The sequence below is a fragment of the Galeopterus variegatus genome, unplaced genomic scaffold (assembly GCF_000696425.1).
Source record: "Galeopterus variegatus unplaced genomic scaffold, G_variegatus-3.0.2 Scaffold408, whole genome shotgun sequence".
In the NCBI taxonomy this organism is placed as follows: Eukaryota; Metazoa; Chordata; class Mammalia; order Dermoptera; family Cynocephalidae; genus Galeopterus; species Galeopterus variegatus.
Window position 1 is genome coordinate 174842 of NW_007726519.1, and position 22218 is coordinate 197059.

At 38.7% G+C, this 22218-nt stretch overlaps 1 protein-coding gene and 1 pseudogene across 1 annotated transcript in view; both read left to right on the plus strand.

The window, feature by feature from the left end:
* FILIP1L (filamin A interacting protein 1-like) overlaps positions 1 to 12458 on the plus strand; it is an 89808-nt gene extending 77350 nt beyond the window's left edge. Inside the window, 2 exon segments of the mRNA XM_008568409.1 lie at positions 9119 to 10755; positions 10758 to 12458. Coding sequence (XP_008566631.1) covers positions 9119 to 10755; positions 10758 to 10807 — 1687 coding nt within the window. The 3' untranslated portion in view covers positions 10808 to 12458.
* Positions 10811 to 12003, plus strand: LOC103587025 (annotated as a pseudogene).
* Positions 12459 to 22218: the final 9760 nt, after the last annotated feature.

The window sequence follows — 22218 nt, forward strand, 5'->3', positions numbered from 1 at the left end:
CTTTCCTAGCTCAGACTCCATGCATACTTCCTTTGGTCTTGAGATCAAAATATTCTCTTGTAGCTGCCTGATTCTCCAAATTCTGTGCCTGCAGGCTCTCAGACTGATCTTTTTAGGTTCTGGAACCTTGCCCTTCAGTTTTTCTTTCTAGGAAACCTTCTGTCCCACAGTTACTTTGCTCTTTGCTCTTAAGAGAGCAAGGTTTGCCCTAATCCTGGTCCCTTTGCTAAGCTTGAAGATCTCATAAGCTCTTCTCAGAATCCTATTTCTCTGCTAAAAGCTCTGAAGCTCCTTATAATTAATAGGTCATTTGACTATTTGCATCTTATTATTTCACTTCCCCTGACCTCTGAGGAACCAAACAAGATTGTTCAGATGATGAAGAGTCCTGACTCACAGTGCCTCATTTTTACCATATATTCATATTCCTTTGACACTAAGCTAAAGCCTCCTCCATCACTTCATGCCCTAATTCTTGTTTCACAATGAAGGAAGGAAATAACCCAGCTTGCTGAATCTGGACCCGTTTATGGTGTCTCCAAATGAGCTCAGTGATGATGACAGGATCTTCAGTAACAAGGACATAAAGCAGACACAGATGTACACTCATACTAGGCTAGCAGATGCCAAAAAAAGTGTTACTGTTCTTCTAGATCTTGCTGACCAACTCAAATGAATCAAACATTACATTATAGCTATGGTATGCTGTAGCTATAATTTTTTTTTTTAAACCTTTGAATAGGGTGAGAAATAAAAGGAAGCAGCATACATTGAATAAAAGGACTGGTCATAGCTATTTTTATGAGTGCTCTTAAAAATTACACTGAACAGTGAAAAGTCCCATTGAAAAAGCAGGGAGCAGAGCAAGGAAACATAAATTACAGGCCTGATTACCAAGAACCTATCAAATTAAGGAAACTTACCAATAAATTCCATGTAATTACTTTGTAAACTGCCACAAGTCCATGGTTATTTAACCATGAACATATCTATCAGTGCAATGCAACAATTAAAATTACATATTAGTCAAGAATTGCTAAAAGATAAAGTGGGATGTAATCATAACCAGACTATCAAAGTCTAGACATGACAGCAGACATAAAAATGAATAAAGCAGTGTGATGTATCAACATGTTAACCAGGAAGCAAAAATGATGTATTAAACTAGCCCTGGAACAATGAGAATACAGTAATGGAAGCCCATCAAACTGAAGTTAGGTACTTAAGACTTGGATGAAAGTTACACTATTTCAAACATCTTAAAACACCAAACAGGTTTTGGTATCATCACACTATTTGGTTGTTGATAGGAGACTATTATAAGCTATAACCTAATTGATCTGTGCAGGTATACAGGTGAGTTTTGAAAAGAAAAGGCAAACTGACAACTAATGAGAACAGTGCCTTGCACATAGTAGGTGCTCACTGTGCTTGTCTTATAAAGGTCTAAAATGAATTAAATGTCAGCTGAACTGCACAGCACTATGGATGGACCCATTTTAAAAACCAAGCAACTCAGTGGTTTCCATGCCCTTAATTCAAATTTTGTTTTCAAAAAACACAATGTCTTATGGAGGCAGTTTTGTAATTCAAGATGTTTCTAAGGATTGGGAGAGAGGAAATTTGAAGGCAGAGAATATTCCATATATCTATAGTGGGCAGTGAACAACTGGCTCTATTAATGATGGGAACACCAAAGTAGTGAAGCTGGGGACCTCAAGATGAAGCAAACAGCTGACCAGTAACATCCTGAAGAAGCACAGGGTGAAAGCCCAAAACAGGCTTTTCCGGAGAAAGATATCTTTGCCATTTATATTTCAACTGTCTATCTTCTAGAGCAGTGGTTCTCAAAGTGTGGCCCTCTTTAAGTCTATCTTCTAGAGCAGTGGTTCTCAAAGTGTGGCCCTCTTTAAGAAGTCTGTGAGGTCAAAGCTTTCTTTATAGCACAGCCTTTTTCTCTCTCATTCTCTCAGATGTGTACAAGGAGTTTTCCAGAGACTACATGAGTATGATGACGTCATTGCTGTGACAGCTAATGGAATGTATGAAACAGATCTGAGGATCCAGCTGTCTTCAATTAAGCCAGAGATTAGTTTGTAGAAACATAAAACAATGCAACTCTTCTCACTAAATTTTGTTTGAAAAACTTATTTTTCATAAAAATGCTATTTAACATATAATAGATTATTTTTAATGAATAAATGAATATTTTAAAAAATCTCAGTTTCAATTTCTAATACAGTATATATTGAAAGGTATAACCCACACTATCAAAAGCTCTTTAGGATCCTCAATAGTTTTTAAGAATGTAAAGCAGTTATGAGACCTAAAAAGTTCAGAACTGCTCTGGAGCCTTCACCGAATAGTGCTGGAACTATCTGCTCATTCTTTCGTAACAGCCTACAAACTGTTTGAGAATAGGATCCTCCTTCCCCTGTTCATCTTAGGTATAGCCCTAGAAATAACTATAGTCCTTTGTTGTTTGTAAATTAAATAAGCAAAAATGTTGCCATATTCATAACATCAAAAACTTCAAAATTCAAGATCCACAACAGGAATACAGTGGAATATTTGTTTCCTTAAAATGACAGATGAGAAACTAAGCTGACTGTGAAGTTGTTCACAACATACAGGTTGATTTCTGTAGCTAATACAAACAATATAGTGTCATTAATGGATTGTGGAATTGGTTTTATTGCTTGATAATCACCTTAAGTTTATGTCTGAAAAACTGGAAAAGAGTCTGCAAAACTAGAAACATAATTGATATGTTAGGGTAGTCAGATTATAGATAAATATTTCCTTTCCAATTTCATTTGCTGTTGATATAATGCTGCTTGTGTAGTAAACAAATGTATTTGTCCAGCAGAGCTTTGGACTCTAAGGAAAAAAAAAAATTAAAGAACCACTCAGTTGTTTCAAAGTTGAAATAACCAAAGGAGAATGATGGGCTAGGATGTGGACATTTACCACCCATTCCTACCCTCCTCAAACAAGCAAGCACATACAGTTCTAAAGCAGAGATTTGAAGAAGGAAGAGAAGGAGCTGTTCCAACAGTCTTGATTCTTTCTAGAGGCTTGGTGGCTATGAAATAGAGAAGATAATGTACTTGGAGAACATTGTTGGGAAACCCACTTTCACCTCATTTTCTTAAATGTCTAAAACAACGCACATGGTAAACACTACAGCAGGCTTTTAAAAAATGAATAAAACTACTTAGGACAATGCTACAGTATTTTCCACAGGACAGTGTATTTGTTCATTCTTTCATTAATTCAAAAGACATTCATTTGGTCCCCTCCATATGTAAGGATTTTGTGGTAGATACTGTAAAAGACACAAATGAATCAGACACTCAGACACTCATCCTGTTCTCAAGAAGTTTATATTTTAGTTGGGTTGATGGTAATGTACATAAATAAGACAAAATCAGAAGTGGCGAGAACTGTCATATAAATTCTTATGGGTATTGCTGTCATTACAGCACTGAGACACACCATCTGTTTCATATGTGTATTATATGATGCATATTAGTAACAGTGTTTCATACAGAAGAGATAAAATATAGGCACACATGTGTGCTGACATATGTGTGTGTAAATAAAAACTGAAAAGGCCCTCTGAATATATAATCTGTAATGAAGAACCAGCATTATGGTTAGTACCAAAGAATACTCAAGATGACAGATGTGATATTTTTGAAAAAAACAAGGAACTGGTATTGCACATAATAATAGTGATAAATCACAGTAAGTTAAAACAATCCTGAGCCATAATGGAAACTCTAAAGAAAAGCTGTAATAAGATACTGCTTTAAGCCAGTTTGGATTTAATTACCTCACATTTGTGTCCATAAAACCAGCTTCCACAACCTGTTTTTATTGAACAGGATTCAGTGAATGTTCCTATAATCCTTTGGTGTCAGTACTTGAATATGAATATGAGTACTCCAAGACAGTAGTCTTCAAACTGGGGTACATGTACCCCTGAGGGTACCAAAGACTTTCCAGGGGTATATGCAGGGAGAGCTTTAAGGGAATCAATGTCTACATTAACAGTTCACCCATATACTCTTTCCAAAACTGATGTGTTAGAAAAAGTGACTATGAGTTCTCCTTTTTCAACAACTCCTCCAAAATAGGTGGCTTCTTAGAAAACTCTTACCAGGTACAACTTCCTGAGTTCGAAGTTGTACCCCTCTGGGGCACCAGACGAAGGGACACTACAGAAAGTCTTACTCCCGAAAGAGTCCCATGAGAACTGAGCAACAGCAGCAGCTTCAGAACCAACCACTGGGTGAAGCAGTGCCTTGTTTCTTCATCTGGGAACAATTTGGCAAGTCCCTGTGCCTCATCTCTTCTAGAAGTGAGATGGTTGCCAGAGTGATGTATATTTACACATTTACTTTAGTTGAAAAATGAAATCAAACTTTTCTGAAACAGTGACTAATTTAGCTGGCTGATTTGTTAATGAGGACTTTTAGATTATATGACAGATGTTAAGATACATCTTCTGCAACTATTTAAACTTTGAATAAAAATCTGGACACCAGCTTTAAAATGTGTGAGGGGGTACTTAGTTTTTAAAAATTCTTTCAGGAGATATAAGAACAAACATTTGAAAACCACTGCTCTAAGAGATATAAACCAAAAAGAATACAAACACAATGATAAATGAGAATTTTTCTTTAAGTTGACAGTTTCTTCATACAGAAAAAGTTGATAAAGACACTTTATCTGTCAGTCCACCCCATGCAATGATTTGTGATTTTTGTTGGGGAGGCAATGTGATGTGGGGAAACAGCATAGGCTTTGCTCCTTCTGAACTTCTGAGCCTCAGTTTTCATACCTGCAAAATGGAGATAATCCCAAAGCCCATAAACTTGTCATAAGAATTATAAACCATAGATGTCCAGACTTAGCTCAGTGCTTGGCAGCACCTCATTGGCACTAAATAAAGAATAGTAGCTACTGTATGGACTCCTCTATTTTAGTCTCTGGGCCATGTGAGGAAAATCACAAACTGGAACTAAAATTAGTTAATGCCTTTTAATGTGAAAATGTAGCTACTAGCCTCTCACAGTATGCATTTTGAGACTTTTTTTTTTTACAGTAATACAGATGGATTTTAGTTAGAACTAATTGTCATACTCTCCTACCTAATGTTCTCTGTGAAAACAGATGGATGGTCATGTAGGTCAGGAATACAGTCTATGTCAACAGACTGGGAAATTATCAATAATGAATAAGTTAACACTCAGCCAGAATTCCATTTCCAAGAAATATTTGACATGTAAATAGTGAAGCTTTGCCTACCTATAGTCAGTCCTAGGGCAAGCAGAACTGGCATCATCTCGGAGCTTGTTATAAAGCAAATTATGATGCCCACCCCAGACCTACTAAGTTAGAATTTGCAGTTTAACAAGATTCCCAGGTGATTCAAGTGCTTCACATTAAACTGTGATTCACAGTTTAATGATTTACATTTACTTTAATGGTTCACATTAAACTGTGAGGAGCACTGGCAAAGAACAGGCCATTAGGCAAGGTACAGTCACCACGTGTGTATGTAACTCAGGTGGGAACTTTCTGTTGCATCTGCTTAATTAGAGTAAGGCAGGACAATAGTCTAACTTATGATAAACGTACTCACATGCCCATAAACACACACGCACGCACGCGCGATGAGTGGTTTTCAACTGGAGGAGATGTTGCCCTCCAGGCAGTGTCTGGAGACATTTTGGTTGTAAACATCTTACAGTGCACAGGACAGCTGTCCACAACAAAAAATTATCTGGACCAAATGTCAATAGTGCTGAGTTTGGAAACCCTGGCATAGATTATACAACATCCCTGCATAAAGGCATCTTAATTGGAACTCTTAATGGAAAAAGGAGTCATAATTTGACTACACAGCCTGAGGAGATGAATTTTAGATCTGGAGAGTTCTGCATCTCAAGGTCTATGCTACTTTCCAGAGTGTGAGAACACTAACTAAAAGCTCTCAAAATCATTGATCTGCTTTAGCTAGCAAACCCAGAGTCCATGATCATCTGTATTAGCACATAAAGTCAGTCATTATCAATGCATAAAACCTCTTAAAATGCAAAAAAAATAATGGCAATGAAATTAAGTTGCTATTTCGTCTAAAACCCAGTCCTATTCAAAGAAGGAAGCGGGGTTGGGATCCTCAACCCCACACCTTTCTCACCCTATACTTTAAGACCATAAGGTAACCTCAAAATTCACCCCATCAGAAGTGCTAATTCCTCCAAATTCAGTAGCATAGCCAGCCTCTTTCCCCTCTCTCACAAACAAATACACAACCACACAATGTGTAATAGCTTTACAGGCACCCAGCTGGCTCTGAAAAGGTTTCATCAGGGCCTGCTGCCTTCAGTTCCCACTGGTTCCTGGTCCTGAGCTCCCCAGCTGATGGCTGAGGCTACAGTTTTTTCTGCATATAAACTCTTATTTCCCCTCCTAAAAGGCTATACTGGACTAAGCTGTTGACTGTCCTATGATGTGCTCAGGGAAGTGGCCCTGGGAAACAGCAGGTTATTGGGAAGCAAGTAGTAAGGAAATGCTTAGAGCCAATGTATTTAAATTGTGTGCCTATTTGTAAGATGGAGCTTGGGAAGCAGATGGGAATGCCAACCAACTTATAAAAACCATGAAAAAGATGCATCATGTTCATGCTGAAAACAGTGAACACAATGGAAGCACCTGAAACTTTTTCAAAACGTTTTTTGCTGGTTACGTGCACTGCCAAGATTCAATAATTCCCATTCCATCATTTTTTTTCTTTTTGGCAGTTGACTAATATGAGGATCTGAACCCTTGACGTTGGTGTTAAACACCGCACTCTAACCAACTGAGCTAATTGGCCAGCCCCCTCCATTCCACCTTAAAGCCTTTTTCATTATACTGCAAAACAATCTCCCCTTCTTTATATCTTAAGAAAACACACCCCGTTCTCATAAAATTGAAATAGCACATTCTATTATTTAGTAAGTTGAAAAAAAATCCTGAAAAGTTTTTGTGAAACTGTTCTCTAATAAAACTGTAAGAACGGTAGTGTACAGAGGGGAAAATATTTCACTGCAGCTATGCTCAGTGCATTGTAAAAACCATTAAATCCAATCCTAATGCTAAAATAAGAGGAAGAAGCACTTTGCCAAAGTTTCTGTAACTATTTCACCACGAAAGCAGTTTATCCATGGAGTCTGCCACTGGGTTGTGAAGTCCCACGCCCATTGGGGAAGAAGCTGCCATGTTTATCATCTCAGGCTCCCAGGTGTCTCAAACAGGGAGTCCACATGGCCAGAAGCCATGTGCAAGCCTCTTGCCAAGACCATGGATGAGATCATCACCAACCACACCCCAGCATCCTGCCTAGCCTCTTCTGAATTTCACAGGCCACAGCCCTTGGGCCAGCCTCCTGTTAGGTTCTCAACAGGAAAAACTAAAAGTGGATCCTTTCCCACAGAAAAGTTTGGTAATTCTTGCATTATACAATTATTTTAAACATGTTCCTCTGGTATAGTGTAATTACAGAAAAGAGCAGAATAGGATCGCAAAAAGGACTCTATTTCCAAGAAGACTGTCACAAATTAGTTTCCTTTTAAAATGTCCTCTCAAATCTTTAAACAACTTTCAAAAAGAAAGTTCTGTGACAAGGATTAAAGACATGCATTGGGCAATTAACTCATTCCTAATAGAAAAAAATTAATTAAAGTATATGCTGGGTCAGAAAGCAAATGTGTATAACTTTTCATCCATGACAAGTCCTTTAGTTCCATTCTTCAGGAATTCCATTCTATTTTAGCTTCTGTATAACAATACCACAAAACTTATAATTACATCCTCTATAATTAGCCCATTCCCAGTATAATTAAGAGTGCCACAAATTTAAAACTGCACCCTAGATCTCTACTGACGGAACAAAGTGTGTGGAAGAGATAGTTTGTATTGCATGTAAAATACCTTCCTGTTATGCCAACAAATTCAAAACATAAAAGAAAAAAATAACACATTGTAATAGAGTTGTCATTTAAGAAGGAATTATTGTGTTCCTGATAATAGTGCTTCTCCACTGTGTCTTATTATCAGACTCTCATCAGTAATAAGCTCCTTCCTACCAAACCCCATACTCTTCCCACATGTTATGAAAACTCCAAACCCACTCAGATGCCTCTCATTTAACTGCCATCCGCTCATTTAACTGCCATCCGCTGTATGAGGATAGAGATACAGTATACGTTCAACTCCCTGAATCTTGGTTAAGATAAAATTAGGATAATGTTATGCTAGTGCAAACCAAGTTTTAACTGGCAGAGAGGTCCATCAATGAAGTGCATAACTTGTAAGCAATGTGAATAAAATTTTATCTTAAAAAATAAATAAATAAAAAATTAAAAAAATTTTTATCTTAACCAAGATTCAGGGAGTTGAACATCAAACATTAATGTACCACATTTTTCAATGGTTGAAGCAAACCATTTGATAAATATAATAACCATGTTAATAAAAAAGAACAGCAACAACTAATGCTTATCAAATGCTTACCATGTACCAGGACTGTGAGAATCTTAGACAATTTACCTCATTTAATTTTGAAAAAAAGCCCCTGAGGTAAATATAATTATTGTCACCATTTTTCATACGAAGAAATTGAGGCTCAAAGATATTAATTAGCTAGTAAGACAAGGACCAGTCTTGAAGTCAGGTCTAACTGAATTTCAAGCTTGTGCCTATTTTCACAGCCTTCAGACTGGACTGTTTAGGCCAGGGGGTATAGCTCAGGGGTAGAGCATTTGACTGCAGACTGGACTGCCTCCTGATTACATGTTCCACAAGCAATTTAAACCAAATATTCTTGCCCTTATTCTTCTACTAAGGTTTCTGGTGAACTGCAACTGTTACTAATCAGTGGTAGTCAAATTGAAAAGCAAGATAATCTGTTTATCAAGATTCTTCTCCCTCATCAAATTCAGAAACTCCTTTGTGTATTCTTATGAACTGATAGAATCTTTCTCAATTACATAAATGTTTAATCATGGCTGATGACTTGCTAAAGCACCAATCACAAATTAGAATGCACTCTTGTATTTTTCAGATTAAAGAAGCTGATTGATCAAGAAACTGAATCCCAGGAGAAGAAGGAGCAAGAAAGGGAGAAGAGGGTCACTGCCCTGAAAGAGGAGCTGACCAAACTCAAGTCTTTTGCTTTGATGGTGGTGGACGAACAACAAAGGCTGACTGCACAGCTTGCCTTTCAAAGACAGAAAATCCAAGACCTGACCACAAATGCAAAAGAAACACATGCTAAACTAGCCCTTGCTGAAGCCAGAGTTCAGGAAGAAAAGCAGAAGGCAGCCAAACTAGAGGAAGAGCTGCACACGCAGACCACAAAGTTTCAGCAGAACCAAGACACAATTATGGCGAAGCTCACCAATGAGGACGGTCAAAATCGCCAGCTCCGACAAAAGCTGGCAGCACTCAGCAGGCAAATTGATGAGTTAGAAGAGACAAACAGGTCTTTAAGAAAAGCAGAAGAGGAGCTGCAGGATATAAAAGAAAAAATCCACAAGGGGGAATTTGGAAACGCTGGTATCATGGCTGAGGTGGAGGAGCTCAGGAAACGTGTGCTAGATATGGAAGGGAAAGATGAAGAGCTCATAAAAATGGAGGAGCAGTGCAGAGATCTCAATAAGAGGCTCGAAAAGGAAACATCACAGAGTAAAGACTTAAAACTAGAGGTTGAAAAGCTTAATAAGCGGATTGTGGCTCTGGAAAAATTAGAAGATGCTTTCAACAAAAGCAAACAAGAATGCTACTCTCTGAAATGCAATTTAGAAAAAGAAAGGATGACCACAAAGCAGTTGTCTCAAGAACTGGAGGGCTTAAAAGTGAGGATCAAAGAGCTAGAAGCCATTGAAAGTCGGCTAGAAAAGACAGAATTCACCCTAAAAGAGGATTTAACTAAATTGAAAACATTAACTGTGATGCTTGTAGATGAAAGGAAAACAATGAGTGAAAAATTAAAGCAAACTGAAGATAAGTTACAAGCTGCTGCTTCTCAGCTTCAAGTGGAGCAAAATAAAGTTACAACGGTTACTGAGAAGTTAATTGAGGAAACTAAAAGGGCACTCAAGTCCAAAACTGATGTGGAAGAAAAGATGTACAGTGTAACCAAGGAGAGAGATGATCTAAAAAACAAACTGAAGGAAGAAGAAGAGAAAGGAAATGATCTCCTGTTAAAAGTTAATATGTTGAAAAATAGGCTTCAATCGCTGGAAGCAACTGAGAAAGATTTCCTGAAAAACAAATTAAATCAAGACACTGGTAAGTCCACAACAGCATTACACCAAGAAAACAACAGGATTAAAGAGCTATCTCAGGAAGTGGAAAGACTGAAACTGAAACTAAAGGAAATGAAAGCCATTGAGGACGACCTCATGAAAACAGAAGACGAGTATGAGACTCTAGAAAGAAGGTATGCTAATGAACGAGACAAAGCTCAATTTTTATCTGAAGAGCTAGAACATGTTAAAATGGAACTTGCCAAGTACAAGTTAGTGGAAAAAACTGAGTCCAGCCATGAACAATGGCTTTTCAAAAGGCTTCAAGAAGAAGAAGCTAAGTCAGGGCATCTCTCGAGAGAAGTGGATGCATTAAAAGAGAAAATTCATGAATACATGGCAACTGAGGACCTAATATGTCACCTCCAGGGAGATCACTCAGTTCTGCAAAAGAAACTAAATCAACAAGAAAACAGGAACAGAGATTTAGGAAGAGAGATTGAAAACCTCACTAAAGAGTTAGAGAGGTATCGGCATTTCAGTAAGAGCCTACGGCCTAGTCTCAATGGAAGGAGAATCTCTGATCCTCAAGTATTTTCTAAAGAGGTTCAGACAGAAGCAGTAGACAATGAACCACCTGATTACAAGAGTCTCATTCCTCTGGAACGAGCAGTCATCAATGGTCAGTTATATGAGGAAAGTGAGGACCAAGATGAGGACCCTAATGATGAGGAATCTGTGTTGTCCTTCAAATGCAGCCCATCTACTCCCTGTCCTGTTAACAGGAAACTATGGATTCCTTGGATGAAATCTAAGGAGGGCCATCCTCAGAATGGAAAAATACAAACTAAACCCAATGGCAACTTTGTGCAACCTGGAGATCTAGTCCTAAGCCACACGCCAGGGCAGCCACTTCATATAAAGGTTACTCCAGACCATGTCCAAAACACAGCCACTCTTGAAATCACAAGTCCAACCACAGAGAGTTCTCACTCTTACACGAGCACTGCAGTGATACCCAACTGTGGCACCCCAAAGCAAAGGATAACTATTCTCCAGAATGCCTCCATAACACCAGTGAAATCCAAAACCTCTATGGAAGGCCTCATGAATTTAGAACAAGGCATGTCCCCAATAACCATGGCAACCTTTGCCAGAGCACAGACCCCAGAGTCCTGTTGTTCTATAATTCCAGAAAGTACAATGTCACCTATTCAGGTTTTGGCTGTGACTGGTTCAACTGGCTCTCCTGAACAGGGACGCTCTCCAGAGCCAACAGAAATCAGTGCCAAGCACGCGATTTTCAGAGTCCCCCCAGATCGGCAGTCATCATGGCAGTTTCAACGTTCAAACAGCAATAGTTCAAGTGTGATAACTACTGAGGATAACAAAATCCACATTCACTTAGGAAGTCCTTACATGCAAGCTGTGGCCAGCCCCGTTAGACCTGCCAGCCCTTCAACACCACTGCAGGATAACCGAACTCAAGGCTTAATTAATGGGGCACTAAACAAAACAACCAATAAAGTCACCAGCAGTATTACTATCACACCAACAGCCACACCTCTTCCTCGACAATCACAAATTACAGTAAGTAATATATATAATTGACCACCCTTACCCTCATCCAGTCCGTACTGATATTCTTGCAAGGAACTCAATCCTTTTTTAATCATCCCTTCAAATCTCCCAAAAGACTGACTGAATTTGTACTTTGGGAAGGTTTGTGCATGAACTATACAAGAGTATCTGACACTAACAGTGTTGCCTGCATAGTCACATCAAGTGTGCACTTACTGTATATCTTTTCATTTACATACCTGTATGGAAAATATTTAGTCTGCACTTGTATAAATACATCTTTATGTATTTCATTTTCCATAACTCACTTTAATTTGACTGCAACTTGTCTTGGTGAAATACTTTAACATTATAAAGCAGTAAATAATTTGTTATTTTTACCATTGCCTGCTGAATTTTCCTTTGGTCATTTTGTTATATTTTTGCATGTACAATGGAATTTTGTTTCCTGTTTATAATGTCTATTAATTCTTCCTTAAAAACAAACAAGACCTACTTCCCATTTACAGTCAACTTCTGATCACATATTAGAGGGAGAAAAAGTGGTTCAAATAAATAAAAATTTACATCTTTTTTATTTCAAAATGAACTATAAGATTTCTCAGAAGCAAACTTAACTTCATGCTTGGGATATTATCTCAATATCCCTGGTGCCTGCCACAGTGCTTAGCATATATTAAGAAACTGATAATAATGGAATAAAATAATATTAAATAATTTCTTTTTGTGAACACATATAAGCTGATGGTGAAAGTAAAAAGCTTTGAAATGTGATAGGAAGCCAGAGAAAGCACATTTGGAAATAAGTTACCTTGATAATCAAGAGTTGACTGTATTTCTACCATAGACAGAAACCCCATAAAACATATATTTCTGCATCCAAATCGAATCAGCCACTGTGACATAAGCTCTTGAAGACTGCTTCAAAGCAAAAATATTATTCTTGTTCCGTTTTCCTGTTTGATTCCCAAAACAGTTTAGATTACTTAATGTAGGTGCACCCTATTGTACTTGTAAGTGGGCTGTATTCAGAAGCTAATGATTTGTTTTTTTTAACCTCTTAACAAGCAAATAAAAGCTAAAGATAGTTATGAACACAACTTATGGAAAAGGTATATTCGAAAAAAATCATACAATATGTTAGTTGAGGGAAGTAATATATTGTGAATGTCTTCTGTGATTATACTGATATGCCATTTACAGGGTAGGTGAGAAAAACTCAGCCAAAGCATCCTAGAAATTCTGATACCTGGTCATGAGACTCCCTGAGCATAATACATATTTCTGAGCAGATAACAGCTTTCAGAGGAACACTTTAAATTACACATGTGGTTCCCAAGTCACATTCCAAAATGATAATTTCAGATAAAGTAGCTCACCTCCATTTTCCCTTTTCCAACCTCTTAACTGTTAACTTAGTGTGGATAATGTTATTGCCAGCTATTGATCTGAAACAATGCATTTAGACATCCAGGCAAACTGTGAAGATCTTTAAGAGTAAAAGGGACCTTTCACAATTATCCTTTTTCCTGCAAAATCAATTTCATGATAGCACAGCAAGGATCTGTTGACAGAAACACTTCCATGGTGATGAACTGCAACACTAAAGCTGTGGGCTTGCATCATTAAATAAATTTGTATGAAAGCTGAGGCTGGTGATTAATGAGAAAGCTTCTGTTTAAACACATTTATCTTGAGAACTGGCAGTGACCCAACTGTATTACAAAATACATGATGGTCTAAACGTTTTTTAAAACTATTTTTATTTTTAAGTCACCTTAGGCTAGGACTTCAAAAAAACTACAAACTTCATTTTAGCTCTTTCAAAGTAGACAGTGATACTGCTGTTGCATGATATCTTTTTCTAGTTAATAATCAAGAGGGTCATGTAATGTTTTAGAGGGCATTGACCAACTGATCATAAAATTATGAACAACAGAAACTAGAAAGAATTCAAGAACAAAGTCTTTCCAACTTTGTCACATAATATAGCTCAAACAGAAAACCTGTTTGCATGGTATTAGAGGAAATAGATAAAGAGGCAGAGAAAATCAGCCAAGGAATTCCCATCACCCCAAGTTCCTCCTGGCTGCCTCAAGTGTTGGGGATCAGGTGGGGAATCCATTCTTGGCACACCTGTAACAGAGTTTGGGAGCTCCAGGCTATTAATCAGCCCACCCATTTTGTAAGGATTCAGTTTCTTATGTGAGCCACAGCTCTCTGCAATAAAGTTAACACCACAAGTCCTGCACTCCATGATTATAATACAAATTCTCATTTCATCATCTGCTACAGATCTTAACTATAAATAGGCTTCCTAAGTGGTTGATCTAACATAACTGGAAATCTAGCAAACCTTCAAGGATTACCTCTCTTTTAGAGGTTCCTTTAACTGGGAGGATTCCTTCAGTATAATAATTCATATCAGCATCAAAATAAATTTTAGGAGACTGTCAGATTAATAACATGTAGATTGTTAAAAGTGCCACTAATTAAAGTTCATGGTAAATAAAGATGGCACAATTCCTGCAAAAATATAAAATTACACATAAAATCACACACACTAGATTTTTGGCCTTTAATTTTAAAAATAGTTTCTTATATCCTCTGTGTGTGTGTGTGTGTGAGAGAGAGAGAGAGAGAGAGAGAGAGAGGAGAGAGACTGGTAGGTTATATAACTTCCTTTTTTATTGACATAATCACAGAACCCCCCTTAAAAACTAGGAAGGAGAGAGAAAGTGTCACTGAAAAATCTTCATAATGAGATATGTGAGGGTGGAAGGTTGTATTCTTTGGTCCATGAGAGACTCATAGTAGATTTTTATGCATATTTGAAAAAATCCTATCTCCTTTCATTGGTCAAAGCCCCAGGTTCAGAACCAAGTTTCATTTTATTCAAAGTCCCTCTCGCTCTTTAACTCTTTCAGCTATAGCATCTTATCACAGATTTGAATGATTTTAGCATATTCTTTTTTCCATCTAAAAGCAATGGCAAAACTTTTCCCAAGAAAATGCTGCTGCTTTTGGGGCACTGGCAAACATAAACATCATTCTTACTAGGAGGACACTGCACATTACTACAGTAAAAGATCTCTATACTTGCTCACTAAGATGACAGGATTACATAAACTCTACTCAGAAGGTCGTTACAACTATATCTTACGACACCAAGACTTTAGGCATGGGATCTTTAGGACTTCCAAAGGATAAAATTAGGAACACTGTGAGATGGCCATAGAAAGGATATTTTATTAAAATTTTTTAGACACCTGTAGTGTAAAAATTCCATGATCTTTATTGATTGATCTATATCTCAAATAAAAACATTTTTAGTTGCTTCTTTGATTCTGAATATTTACAAAGTGAATCTCCTTTGAAACATGTTAGAGAAAGGCAGGAAAAGACCTTTAAATTAACCAACACTCTAGTTTCCCTATACCTTGGTGTCTGTTATCGTTAAGCTTTTTCTTTCTTCCAAAATAATCATTTTGCTTTGCAATTCCAAGAGAAAAGATAGTTACGCAAAAATACATGCCCCAATATTTTATAATCAGTGTTTCTCAAAGTAAAATCCAAGATTCCTGTGTAAGAATCTCCTGAGGTTAATATTAAGTTCCATCCAAAGCTATCAAATCAGAATCTCTGGGGAGGTAGGGCCGAGGAAGCTGCATTTTAACAAGCTCCACTGCTGTATGCACCCTAAAATTGGAATTCCATTGTTTTAGAAATTGCTTTACTTATGATGGGTCCTCCTTACGATGGTTAGACTGGTGATTTTTTGACTTTATGGTGGTGGGAAAGTGATATGCATTAAGTAGAAATCGTATTTTGAATTTTGGTCTTTTCCCAGGCTAGCAACATGAGGTAGGAGATACTCTCTCGAGATGCTGGGCAGTGGCATTGAGCTACAGCTTCCCATCAGCCATGTGATCACAAGGGTAAACAACCAATACCCTACAGTGTAATGGGTTGCCAGATGATTTTGCCCAATTGTAGGCTAATGTAAGTGTTCTGAGCATGTTTAAAGTAGGCTAGGCTAAGCTATGATGTTCGGTAGGTTAGGTGTATTAAATGCATTTTCGGCTTACAATATTTTCAGCTTACATGGACATAATCCCATTGCAAGTTGAAGAGCATCAGTATTGATAACATCGGCGGATGCATTCTGACTATAGTCCCACTCAGAATAAATTACACCTGTGCCAGGAAGTGTGACTATTCCGCCCTCTAGTGGCTGGCATGACAAACAGAAGGCTTAGTCTACAGATTTTCTTTTGATTTAAAAGGAAAAGTTCAACGAAAACTACCATTTTATTGGGTGGGAAGGTTCTCAGTTTTATAACTGTAGCAAAGCATAGATGCCTGAATCTTTAGCTAAGCTGTAGCAGGCTGTCTGACACCTACAAGCTCTGTTCCTCCTCTAGATCCCAGGCCCTCAACACTGTAACATTTCTTGGGAATGGTCCAGAACACACATTAGAAAGAGCGAGCAAGCAGTTGGATGAATCAAAAGAAAAGACTCTATTCAACTCTGGGCACAGTAAAGCAAATGCAAGAAAGAGCAAGGAAGACAAGTGGTTTACTAAAGTTCCCAAACCTGAAACCTCCTTTAAATTCATTTTCATTTAGATTAAAGTCTAAGCACTTTCCTTTCCAACTAATGGACCCTTTCCACTCTTCAAGCTAGGTCAAGGAGCATAAAGCTTTTATGCAGTCAAATACATCAGAGCAGGCGTCCCCCAAAAGCAACACTGTAGAGTATGGAATCCTTAGGGAGTCCAGAGAGTTAACTGGCCAACACCTCTAAGTACTTTATAATTTGATAATGAATTAACACTGTTCACATGGCAGCACTTACAAATCTGTCAACATTCCATCAGGACACCAGTTTCTATACTTAGAAAGCTGCCATAAAAATGTACTCTGGGCTTACCTTTGGCATTGCAGTCAGCCATCTCAGGGATAATCCTCTTTACTTGTGGAATCAATTTAAAATTTCACTGTCAAAATTATTGGTGAAGAAATAAAATTTATCTAATTATTTGAGGCTTTTTTTTCAAAGCCTGAAACTAGTTTTCTTATTTTAGTGAGTTATTTTTCCCCCCACAGCCAAATGGTCCTGTATATTTTTGAGGGACTGCCTGAGATAGGCTGTTTTTTTTTTTTTTTTTTTTTTTTTTTTTTTCCCTCTGTTTTATTTTTTTAAAAGCTAGTCATGTTCAGATAACTAACAGTGTATAAATATAGGCACTTTAGACCTACAGAGCCTGCCTCACTCTCTGCCATCCCTGAGGCCTCTGCATAGGTGTAGGTGAGTTTACTAACGGGTATGTCACTCAGGTGTCTCACTGACATGCACAGCGTCTCAGCATGTAGTATCTTTTGTTCAAAGCATCACACAGACACAATCTATCAATCTACTGATCAGGACATACTGAACAGCCTACTTCCTACCTAACACTGGAGCAAGTATTATGGAGATGAAAGACTCACTGCCCTTGAGGAACTTATTAACCTGGGCATGGAAATGAGACAAGAAACAAGAGTATCAGACATTTAATCAAGTGGGAAACTATACATTCCTACCAATAAACTAGAGATTAAGAAGGACAACAGAAGATTAATAAGGCTTCAAAGAGAAAGATTTAGATAAGTGGGAGACCAGGGAAAGGAAACACTGGAGGCGGGCAAACAGAAGACTAGGTTCCAGTTCATGCCTTTTCCAGTCAGCTGTGACGACCTGGACAAGTCATTTAACCTTTGTGAAGTAAGAGAATTGCACTTGGTGATCTCTAAGATCGTGTCTGTAATGACCTCAGGATTCTAAATCTTGCCACCCTCTTTTAATCATTTAAAACTCCTTTTAGGAAATAACATTAGGGCATAAATAAACAAGCCAATAACCTGCAATCAGTTTCTTTCCTGCAGAAATTAAACTTCTCCCTCCTCATTTTTGCACTTGTAGGTATTACTACTAGATAGTCTCCAAACATTGGTTTCCTTTTCTAAGATTCTATGAATTAATTTCTTTTAACCCTCATCATAGTAGCTTCTTTTTTTCCCGCCCCCTACTAGAGCAGTTTCTCAACCTCAGGACTACTAAAAGTTTGGGCCCAATAACACTTTGTTAGGGGGAAGGAGTGGGTGTTCTGTGAATTGTGGGAATGTTTAGGAGCATTCCTGGCTTCTACTCACTAGATGCCACATAGCATCTCCCCAACTGTAACAAAAATGTCTCCAGACATAGCTAAATTTTCTCAGGGGGCAAAATCATCCCTGGTTAAAAGCTTCTGCATTAGAGAGATGGACCAACTGACTCTATAAGCCAGTTCCACTTTTATATTACGTGGTGTAAGAAAAATTTGACACCTCACTTGAAAACTCTTAGTCTGATGTATAGAGATGAGAATTTTGACTCTGACTAAACATAAGCCTCAAAACAACTTTACGAATTTGCACTGGAGAGTTTTGTTGCATAAGGATTGTTTCCTCTCACTTGACAGACTGGCCCAGAGCATGTGCATATCTGAACACTTCTATTTGTATTAATACCTTGTACCATTGTCTCTTTCAAAGATTCCATATTATAAGTTAGAATTTTCAGATAAACTAAAGCTTTCCATTTCTCATGTGCATTTGGGAGAAATAGAGTCTAGACAATCAATCACCTTTGCCTTAATGGGGAAAAAATGGGTTTCAGCAGGAATCCCTAGAACTTAAGAGATAACCCCCTACTCTTTAAACCTTTCTAAAGAGTCCTCTTTGAAGAATTTCAATTCCCTATTAGCTTATAAGCATCACAGGCACAAATGTCTTCAATATGGATAGAGTTTCTTCATTCATCAACAAATTACCTACAAGAACAAACTGATAAATACTTATGAAGAACCTGATATTGCTCATTTGTGCTGGACAGGTGCTAAGATTTGGAATCTAGGTGGGAGTTAAGGACTACCTTAGTAATTAAGAGCACAACACAGAAGAAGTTGTATAGATAGTAGTATAGGGGTTTAGAGGAGAATCAGGTTACTCTTGGGTGGGGTTTGGAGGTTGGGCTTCAGAAACAGATGAGATCTGAGGAGGGGCTGGAGGATGAAAAGGACTGGGATAGAGAGAGGACAAAAGAGTGCTGCAAAGAGGTGCCCACAAGGCAGAGGTATGGGGGCCGGCAGGAGACAACTGACCTGTTCAGGAACAATGAGCAGTGTAAAGTGGCTGAAGTCGAGATAAGGCTTGAAGGGCCTTGAATACAGTGCTAGAGAATGATCCATGTCCCCAGAGAAGGCTTCTGGGTAGTGAGGTAATACAACAGAGGGGAAAAGACTAATCCATCATGCGATGTTATTTCATTTTACAACAACCCTATAAAGTGAGTATTATCACAGTTTTAGAGATGAATAAATTAAAACTCTGAGATGTAAGGGAAGTTGAGTTGCTCCAGGTCTGTTAGTATGTGACAAAACTGAGATAGGAACACAGGTCTGACTCCACTGTCCCATTCTCTTTCCATGGTGATAAACTGAGAAGCTTCCTAAGTGGAAGGGGAGGCATTATAATTTGCATTTGATCCTTTCCATTACCTGTGGTGACAGACAGGTTGCCTAACATTACTTCCTTGTGCTCAGCCTCACAGATCTGCCACTTCAGCCAGAACACTCAGAATGCCCCTAAATATACTCACAGCTTTCCCCTTCCTCCTTCCCATTTCTCTACATGGATAGAATTCTCATCTCTTATCACATGAAATTAAGACCCGCACCGAAAGGTCTGGCTCGAGGCTGACCTCTTCTGAAACCTTACATGATCACCACAACCGATAGTCATTTGCCTCTCTTTCCAATTCCTCCTGCCTCCCTGAAGCCACTGGCAGCATAACAAGAGGAAACAGATGTGAGAGGCCAAGCCCCACACAAATGGGCAGACACAGGGAAGACTGAGCTGCTGATGGTGCAGAGGGGCTACGAAATGGGAGAGAGCAAGACCAAGGAGAAGCTCATGTTCTCATCAGGAGCCTCGGTACTTAGAGAACACCAGAGCTGCAGTCCGTGTCCACTCTATCCCAAAGCAGGATTCTGTAAGTGAAGGGTACAAATGCCAAGCATGAAGAATGAGTCCAGAAAGGCCATCAATATGTGCAGAGCAGGAGGTACCTACCTGATCAGCCTCCGAGGTGACTGGAGAGAAAAGCATCAGAAATGAGGGAAAATGATCCATAGAATGAGCATCACAACCATAGACATCAAAGCTTACAATAGGTGGCTGCCTTGATAGTCCTGATAATGACCCAAGACCTTCAGAAAAGGCACTCAAGGGATCAAGATCTAGCCACCACAAAAGACAAGCACCACCAACTTAGCCCACATCTGGTGGCATTTCTGCCTTTGAGAAGCCTAGAAAATTTTCCTAGATGGTATACTAATTTAGAATTTCCATTTCTCAAGCAACATAATAACTTAATAAGAAAAGACTGATGCTTCCCAAATCATTTTTTAAAAATAAGCCTTGTGTATTTTCCCAGCTCAGAGGGAGAAGTGTTAGGGTTCAACCCTGTCAGTCTACAATTCTGCTTCCAATTCAGGATTATAATAACTGCAAACCAAGGAAGCATCCCAAGTAAAAACTGCCGTTTGTCTCCAAGATGAACTCCTGTGTTTCTTCCCTCAACAATTAAAGGCACATAAAAACCTGCCTCAACACAGCTACTCTTCAAACAACTCAAAGTAACTTCTCAAGAATGCATTACTACCCTTCACTATTAGTGGGTTAGTTAGGTTTTTCCCCTTCTGTTAAAAAAATATGCTATTTCTTTTCTGTTCTTTTGCCTTTTAATGGCGGTATTGCCTGAATTCATTGATATTAGTCACTTTTGAAGCCTCAGAAAACTACAGGTCCATAGAAAGAGGAGTTAAAAACTGCAACAGATCCTTGAAGCGTCCATAACATAGTAGATAGTTCCTTTAAGACAACAGGGAGGAAGTCAGTGTGTAGGGATCAGATCATGCTGAGAAGGACAACACCTCTCATAGTAACCCATTCATAAACAGTGCATTTACTTTACATAAAACTTTTTTCTCATTTTAGGAATAATGTATATTCACTACAAAAACTTTGGAAAATATAAATGCTTCTGAGACTGCTGATAGCTTCTAAGAAGGGCAATGAGAGGACTAGGGAAAACAATGGACAGTTATTACTATTTTTTTAGGCCAAATCTATCAACCGTGGCTCTATTCCAGGCTTTTCTCAGACTGCCAATGAGGAAGGAAATATGCTTCGGGGAAGGGGGGGGCTTCCCATCCTTATTACATACCCCTGTGCCAAAAAGTGGCAAATCCCCCCACAGAGGGCAAGTTTATGTAATCCATCTGCCCATCCAGACACAATGGCTGAAGGGCCAGCCCAGTTGCTGGAAGGGAGTGGCAGGATTTCCTTTCCCCTAGCAGGTCAATCAGTGCCTGGATAATGGTTCGGTCACTGTGCATTATTCAAGCAATGGGAAGAAATGCCTCCTTAGGGGACTCTTCTCAGAACTAGTTACACTCTTATCAGTAAGACTGGGTGGCCCTGTGCAGGGGATATAGGCACATGGTAGGGCCCAACAAAATTCACCTCTCAGGCTCCGGGAAAGGGATATAGAAGTACCCACAGTTAGAAAAGAGTGACAGGTGAGCGGGAATTACACTTTCTCCCTGAGCTGTCTTAGCCACCTGAATGCTATCAACGACATCTCTGTGATGATCCTCAAAGCAAAAGCTCCAAAATTACAAAAATTTCAAAAATTCCTACCAGACAGTTCCAAATGAAAGGCTCAACTACTCTACAAACTTAGCATGTGCCCACACCCCAATACATGGTCTCTCTTGAACTGCTCTTTATCCTGCTTCTGGTGACGGTCCATCACCTCCCACATCATCCAGATGCAACATCTGGGAGCCATTCTCCACTTGTCTGCTCATCCCCCACATCCAATCAGTCACTCTGTCCTGTTATGTCTTTCTCTGTCCTCCCCTCTTTTTATTTGGGCTACTATTCCCCAAGTTCAGACCTTAGTACAGAAGGTACTGTAAGATAGTCAATCTACTATATTTAATGCCTCAACTCTCTTATTCAACCCTCACTCTAAACACCAATCTGATCATGGTAATTCTTCAGCCTCCCAAAAAACAGCACTTATATTACTTAGCACCCAAAGTCCAAACTTTTACCACGGCCTCCATCTCTCACTTCATCTCCCTTTGAAGCTCTGAATATCCCCGCACCCTCATCAGAGCACAGTACTAACTCCCCCACATACCATTGGGCTTTCTTACCCTGTACCTCTACTCATGCTGTT